Source organism: Musca vetustissima, unplaced genomic scaffold, assembly GCF_032173495.1.
Source record: "Musca vetustissima isolate MV318-11 ecotype Yass unplaced genomic scaffold, APGP_CSIRO_Mvet_v1 utg23170, whole genome shotgun sequence".
In the NCBI taxonomy this organism is placed as follows: domain Eukaryota; kingdom Metazoa; phylum Arthropoda; class Insecta; order Diptera; family Muscidae; genus Musca; species Musca vetustissima.
The window spans coordinates 50531-59260 of record NW_026886293.1 but is presented as its reverse complement, the minus strand read 5'-3'; the positions used below and the strand labels follow the sequence as shown (position 1 = coordinate 59260).

General features: G+C 36.7%; 1 protein-coding gene across 1 annotated transcript; it reads left to right on the top strand.

Moving 5' to 3' along the window:
- Nucleotides 1-7023: 7023 nt before the first annotated feature.
- LOC133333823 (carbonic anhydrase 6-like) lies at nt 7024-7866 on the top strand (the record flags this gene model as incomplete). Its single annotated transcript, XM_061542137.1, has 3 exons — nt 7024-7045; nt 7107-7204; nt 7284-7866. Coding segments are annotated over exons 1-3 (703 nt in total), but the record flags the coding sequence as incomplete, so codon positions are not given.
- Nucleotides 7867-8730: the final 864 nt, after the last annotated feature.

Here is an 8730-nt window from a genome sequence, read left to right as displayed (position 1 = left end):
TTTTCTACTTTCCTTACTGGTTCACATGTATATCAGCAATATCTCCAGAGGCACCATATATCTAAAATGCAAGGATTTTGAGAAATTTTAATCCAATTATCATCAAATGCATTGGGAAATATTGCCACGCCTTTTCAGGTTATCTGCTGACGTAAACTTTTATGTATTTTATGCCCCTATATTTTTTTTAATTTCCAGATAAATTTATATAAAAAATAAATTTTTTGCACAGTCTAATTTTTCAAAATGTGTTATACGATTTACTAAAACTTCTTCTTTTTTATGTAAAAAATATTATGGACGTTTATTGAATTAAATTGGGATTAACTGTCATTCATACATAGCGACCTTGTTTAATATACATAATGCATATTAATGTCGATGCTTCTAAACTTTTAATTGTTTCTTAACTTGGATATTATCGCTCGGTTGCAAAGATCGTACATTGTCACGAATCGGATTTCCATTAACATCCTTCAAAGCTAAGAACTTATTATAATCATCCGAACTGATGGTGAGTGGGTCGTCACAAATAACCCAATTGGCGACCTCCGCACATGATGGCGAGGTCATTGTACCTCTATAGTTGTAGCATAAGTGATCAGAAGCCCGTGTCAAAAAATTGGACAAAATATTTGCGATTACAAACTCGACAGTTTCTGTTGCGGATCCGGACGCTACAATTTGATATAGTTGGTTTGCGATAGGAGAGATCAACGTCTCGTTGATGATCTCAGCTACGCGGTAAAACGATGCAAGAACAGCAAGACCATCACTATAATCACTGGCCTCCTCAAAGTCCTTATAGGTGTTCTTGATGAAGACACACTGCTGTTCCATATCGAAGTGATTGCCGTCGATGTAATGCTCCGAACATGGTTTGCCATCGTCAATCCAATGAAAGCGGCAATGATCGAATTTATACAGATCGCCTCCTATCAGCAATGTGGGTATATCTGAAGCATCTACCAAATCAAAATAGACATAACTGTCCACATTGTGGATTTGAATTGCACGTGCCAAATCAAAGCCTCCTAGCTGCAACACTGGCAGTATTGTTGGTATAGCCTAAATAGAAATTAATTTCACATTCAAAACTTAGGAATACTTCAGTTCAAAGAGTCAGGTACATACCTCTTGAGACTGTATGTCAATTGGCGATTGGTCAGGTGCTCCACATTGTGGATAGAAATCTGGCCAGGCCGGCTCACCGCTATATGTCCATTCACCTAGATAGACAAATGACACAACAGTCACAATTCTTAGTTTAGGATTGCAGTTATAAAGTTTACAGCGAGCAGCTGCACTTACCCTTGATACCATAGTAAGCAAACGAGGATAATAAGAAAATGCTAAAAACCTTTTTCATTTTGGTGGAGAGTGTTGCTGTTGTTGGATTTTGATTTGATCCGGTTAAGAAGTTGCAAATGTACTGAATATATATTCTTGAATTTTTGGTGTATTTATACAAAATGATAAGCAATTTAGCAATGGTATAATCGTTGACTAGCACTGATGAACTCCTCCGAATTTCCTATAGGTCCGTGTCGAGATAGCAAAAGGCAAGTGTCCGATTCCACGAATAAATTCAAAATCATGGCACAAAGATAGACATAAGAAATCATACAATGCCATTTATTGGAAAATCTGACACGTCTATCAGTTCTTGTAGTTATCTTCGATTCGATGAGAATAACAATGACACATCGAAAAGTAGAGATATCTTCCACAGGGTATATGATATATAATTTAGTTTGATATATAATTTTGTTTGAATTATATGCGCCTTATAAATGCAGTAGTGACTGATCATAATAATTTTGTAATTTTTTAACTCATCAAAATATTCATTTCATATTTTTTTGTTCAGGGTAAAATTATTGATCAGGTAGCCAGAGGGACTTGTTCGTCTGCCCATCCATATATAATCACACTATCTATAACCGAAGAAACTCAGCACTCAGGTTATATTCCATGTTGGGTTCCGAATGTGAGCTTTAAGAGCTACTGAGCTATGTTCAAAAACACACACAGACACATTGCCTGAATACCTTTTTAATTTTTATACCCTACACAACTATGTTGTCAGGGTATTATACGATCGTCATATCTCGACTAGCTGAGTCGATCTAGACATGTGTGTCCGTCCGTCCGTCTGTCCATTATAATTTGTAAAAACGATAGAGGTCACAGTTATGGACCAATCTTCACGAAATTTTCCATGTAGAATGGGTTCTGGCCAATGAAGACCCCTATTGTTTTTGGTAAAGATCGGTTAATATTCAGGGGATGAAATGGACCAAATACTAAATTTTTGTCGGTTTTTTTTTGGTCCCTCCTGATTCCGCAATTATGGCCCGAACAACGTGAACATTTACATGGAGAAGGGGATTGGGTCAAAGAAAAAGCATGCCTGTTTTGATAAATATCGGCAAATATTTAGCGGGTCAAATGGACCCAGACTTTTGTGTGAAAATGACAAAATTTTGTATTTTATAGCATATATATTTACTCCTGTAGGACATAGACCCGAGAGGTTGATATTATATCCGAGAAGAGTGGTTGACCTTTAAATTGATACCAATTATATTGTGGTATGTACTCGGATGTGGGAGTTACACTTAAATATTTACAGGTGCTTAGGTATTCATATATAATTTAGTAACCCATTACCACATTAGAGGTCGGAAATATAGCGCTGATCGCTTTGAAATTTTCCATGAGGATCCTGGTATGGTCAAGGATAATGCCTATAATTTTCGGTGATGATCAGATTAAAATTTTGGGATGAACTGGACCTAGAACTTAATTTTTTGTATTATTTTGAGTCGATCTATAGGCCCATCTCTGCCCATCCATATCGATAACCGAAGAAACTCAGAACTATCGATAACCGAAAAAACTCAGAACTCAGAAACTCAACATGGAGTACATGTTGGACTCCGAATGTGATTTTTAAGAGCTACTGAGCTAAGTTCAAAAGCATAACATCGCAAGACAACCCACGGTGAAGGGAATATGACCTCTAATCGGTCAAGAGTGTGGAAATATATCGAAATATTGCCCAAGCTCAGAATATAGAACCACCTCTTGAGACTGTATGTCAATTGGTGATTGGTCAGGTGCTCCACATTGTGGATACAAATCTGGCCAGGCCGGCTCACCACTGTATGTCCATTCACCTAGACAGACAAATGACACAACAGTCACAATTGTTAGTTTGGGATTGCAGTTAAAAAGTTTACAGCCAGCAGCTGCACTTACCATTGATACCACAGCAAGCAAACGAGGATAATAGGAAAATGCTCAAAAACGTTTTCATTTTGGTGGAGAGTAATGCTGTTGTTGGTTGTTGATTTGATCTGATTAAGAAGTTGCAAATGTACTGAATATATATTCTTGAATTTCTGGTGTATTTATGCAAAATTATAAGCAATTTAGCAATGGTATATACGTTGAGTTGCACTGATGAACTCATCCGAATTTTCTATAGGTCCGTGTCGAGATAGCAAAAGGCAAGTGTCCGATTCCACGAATAAATTCAAAATCATGGGACAAAGATAGACATATGTAATCATACAATGCCATATATTGGAAAATCTGACAAGTCTATCAGTTCTTGTAGTTTTCTTCGATTCGATGAGAATAACAATGACACATCGAAAATTAGAGAAATATTTCACCCTTCGGATAATTTTGTTTGAATTATATGCGCCTTATATATGCAGTGATGACTGATCATTACATACACACGACAAATAATTTGTATATGAATAGTGTTCGGAAAGTGTTGGCAATATCCGGATTTCTGTATTTTATGAACGCAGTTCATAAAACTTTACATACTGGTTTCAGAGACATAGTATGAGAGAGAGAGGGTGAAAATAAATATTTGAAGTGCGTGTGTTTGGTGGTGGCGGGTTTTCTTTTATGTCACAGACAATTCTCGTTTTAATTTTCATACCCTACACAACTATGTTGACAGGGAATAATAGCTTTGTGCAGCCCCAAGAGTTTGTAACGCCGCGAAATATTGGTCCTAGACCCACCTTTAAGTATACCGATCGTCATATCTCGATTTAGACATGTGTGTCCGTCCGTCCGTCTGTCCATTATAATTTGTAAACACGATACAGGCTACTGTTATTGACCAATCTTCACGAAAGTTTGCATGTAGAGTGGGTTCGGGCCAATAAATACCCCTATTGTTTTTGGTAAAGATTGGTAAATATTTAGGGGATGAAATGGACCAAAAACTTTATTTTTGTCCAATATTCTGGTCGATCCACAGGCCGCAATTATGGCCCAAACATTACGATTTTTTACATTTAGAAGGGTATCCGTCCAAAGAATAAGAATGCCAGTTTTTATAAAGATCGGTCAATATTTAGAGAGTCAAATGGACCCTGACTTTTGTGTGAAAAAGTACAAGTTTTGTATTCTATAGCGTATAGATTTTCCCCTGAAGGACATAGACCCGAGAAGTGTTGTTATATCCAAGAGGAGTGGTTGACCTTTAATTTGATACCAATTATATGGTCGTATGTACTCAGATGTGGGAGTTATACTTAAATATTTACAGGTGTTTACGTACTGAGACAATATTTAGTAACCCATTACCATGCTAGAGGGCGGAAATAAAGGGCTGATCGCTTTGAAATATAGGGCTGATCGCTTTGAACATCACAACACACGGTGAAGGGAATCTGGACAAGTAATTAGAAGTGCTGTACTTAATACTGGGAATATTCGGAAAATATGTCAGTGTAAGGAAGAGGTGGCGTTGATCTCTAATCGGGCAAGAGGGTGCAAATATCACGAAATATTGCCCAGGCTCGGAATAAACATCCGCAGAATGTTAGAGTTCCGTGGTAGTTGTGTAGGGTATCGTATGGTCGGTCCCGTCCGACTATACTGCTCCGCTCACTGGTTTTATTTTGATATTATATTGTTGTCTCTTCCTGGTTTTGTCTCCTTTCTTCATATTTAATTACTTACATTGTTCGTGTTTTGTGTCACAATTTGAAGAATCTATTCAATTTAAAACATTCCGTAGGGCTTTTTGTTTTATAGAACCAATTCAAAGAGTGGAATGGAAAAATAGAAACACAATCGGTGGATGTTAAAAAAGAAAAATGTTAATCAAACAAACGATTGCAAAACTAGGGGAGAGGCGGAGGACAATACGAAAATATAACACAATCGAACAATGAATTGTGATGTTTTTTCCAAAGGAAAATACTTTGCCAGAGAGAGAGAGGGAGTGAGGGAGGAAGGGGGAAAGAGCTAAATAGTTGTAAAGTTGAACGCAGTAGGAACATAGTTTTGTTATTAATGAAATATTTACATTTCTGGAAAAATAGTGGCCTTTTCAGGATTATACGAATTGTTTGCTTGTACGACTAAGCGAGTTTTATATGATATTATTAAAATATTGTTTTTCTGTGTACGATTTTACATTATTAATTACACTGTGTATCAAGATCTTTGGGGGAGAGTAGTTGTAAAATTCATTATGAGGATAAAAGGCATTGGCAGAAGAACAAATTCGCCATAGTTTATAAAGAATAGACCTTATAACATTGTGGCTATTGTATTTTGTTAAACATATCCTCTTTCGATATCGTATCCTTGTACGTTTTTAAGCCATCTAATATAGTATGGAGGGCATAATAATTTTGTCATTTCCTTTTTTACTCATCGAAATTTTCATTTCATATTTTTTCAGGGTCAAATTATTGATCAGGTAGCCAAGTCCCTCTGCCTGTTCGTCTGCCCATCCATATCTAATCACACTATCGATAACCGAAGAAACTCAGAACTCAGGTTATATTCCATGTTGGGCTCCGAATGTGATTTTTAAGAGCTACTGAGCTAAGTTCGAAACCAGTAAGGTTTTGAACTATATCTAAATCTGAACCGATTTTCTCAAAACTTTTCACACATCATTCTAAACTTAATTCAGTACACTATGCCAAAATTCGTGCAAATCAAAAGTTTTCCAGGGACTTTAGTGGACTATTTACCTAAAATCGGGCGAAGCTATATATGGGATCTATATCTAAATCTGAACCGATTTTAACGAAACTTTGCACATATCATTCTAGACTTAATTTAGTACGTTGTGCCAAATTTCGTGCAAATCGAAAGATATATAGGGACTTTGGTGCACCATTTTCCTTAAATCCGACGAAGATATATATGGGATCTATATCTAAATCTGATCCGATTTTTTCCAATTTCAATAGGGTTCGTCCTTGGACCAAATAAATGAGCTGTGCCAAATTACATCCAATTCGGATCATAAATGCGACCTGTACTTTGTTTACAATTTAACATGGACAGACAGACGGACAGACATGCATAAATCGACTTAGAAAGTGATTTTATGCATATTCTCAAAATGAACCATGGGTCTATCTCGATTATTTTTGCCTGTTACAAACATATGCACAAAGACATAATACCCTGCACCACAGTGTGGTGAAGGGTATAAACACACACAGACACATTGATTGAATACCTTTTAAATTTTTTGCATCTAAAAATGTCAATCCTTTATATTTTTTAAAAAACCAATTGTACTTCGCCTAGGTGCTTAAGATAACACAATGGAATGGCGTTGTTTGATTAGGGGGTCAAGTTGCTACCAGCTGGGAGTGTCTATAGGTAAGCTCTATCGGCTATCAGTGACTACTTCGTTTCAACGCAATGTATTTCTTTGACCGATAATATTTCCAAAATGATTATTACAATATATCCGATTGATTTGGAAATGAGGTACGCCAAGACGCATTTCTAGAATTGAGGAATTGTAAAAAATTGGGGCGTAATTTCAACTTTTATTTAATATATTTGACCAATGTGTAAAAAATCAATCGGCCAATAATCATATAAATACAGCAGAATTTTGAAAGAAAAGTATCACAAACAATTACAACGTCGTGTCGAGTTCTTAACTTAGATAAACAAAAAAATATCATTAAAATGGCAAATTTATTGAAAATATTCTTCATATCCTTAATGGCCTGCTGCTCTAGCAATGGTAAGTGTATTGCAAAGGTAACTATACTAAATGTAAATGTCGAACTTATATCCTCCCTTAGCAGAATCATGGAACTATTACAACCAGGATAAATGGGAAATTTATTACATAGAATGTGGTAATCATAGGCAGTCACCAATTGATATAAATAGTCGTTTTGTATGTAATGTCATGATTTGGTCCCTTTTCTTGTTCTCCTCGTGGATACTTATGACTGTTTTGAATTATTCTCTTTTAGACGGTGTCCAGTAACGCAGCACAGCTTCTGACGACCAATGGCGATAAACCAAATAATGCAGACGTCATTGTCGATGGCGACTCCGTGATTATAAAAGTGTCTGACGCCGTTTTCCCACTCACATTGACGTACGGAACCGAAGAATACGATTTCGACAGTATCCACTTTCACTGGGCTGACAATTGTAATCCCTCGTCGGAGCACAGTGTTAATGGACAATACTTTGACATGGAATACCATGCTGTCTGGTATAACAAGAAGTATGGAAGTTTTGATGCAGCTTTGGGATTCGACGATGGCTTAGCGGTTATTGCTGAACCTGTTGTAATAGATGATACACTTCTTACTTCGTTTTTAACACCAGTCGCGCAATCACTTCCTCTTGCTGCTAGCACCGGCTCTGCTCCTTTGCCCGGTTTTCAACTTTGCAATTATGTGGAACCTGGTCAGCCAGGACCGTTGAAGGGCAACGTGTACTATTCCTATAGCGGTTCGTTGACCACACCAAATTGTGGTCCAGTCAATTGGATTGTTGATGGCGTACCTAAAAGAATTTCTCGAGGAGATTACAACTCGTTCGCAGGTTTGAATGGGGTCGGCGGAAATCCAATATGTACGAATGTACGATACCAGCAAGATCTCTACGGTCGCGAAATCGCTAAAAATTGGTATTAATCGCAATGTGTGTTAATAATGCACTTACAGTTTACATATATATATATATATATATAATTATTGCATCCGGTTATCTCAATGTTTATTGTAAATAAAATAAATTATTTTCAAAAATAATTTCATTAAATATTATTGGTACTGCTATACCAATCGAATTAGGTGTGATTCGAAATCACAAAAACAAAATTTTCATAATAGGGGTTTTCCCAATTTGCGGCAGATATGACCTCCTGAGCTGTTACTGGAAATTTTTTACAGCGTACCGAAGTGTAGTGTGTACATTTTTAACTGATATTAGCTAAGATTTTGATATAGCCTCATACTTATTATCGACCAATTGCATTTAAATGGTCCGATTTCGACGAATTTTTCAGTTGTTTTCCATTTTGTTCAGATTGAGATGTAGGTCCACATATTTTATGCTAATTGTTGTATGAGGGAGGAGGTCGACACTCATATTGTAACTTTTTACGATTTTGTGTAAGGAGTACACCACACCGAATGGCATGTATATGGATTGATTGAAGCCGGTCTACATATTGAAAGGTCTACGAGAGGAGCTACGTCTGTCCAACCAAAATCAGTAGAGTAGACATCTGTTAAATATAGTCTACAATACAAATCATACGGCACTTCTTGTGGCGTAGGGTACCGAGAAGTCGATCCTGTCCATCTTTAGTTTTTTAATGGTCTGTGGTGTGACTATTTTCTGACAGAATTACCGAAGATAATCTTTGGCCGGTAGATGCGCACGATAAATCTCGAAGGAAGT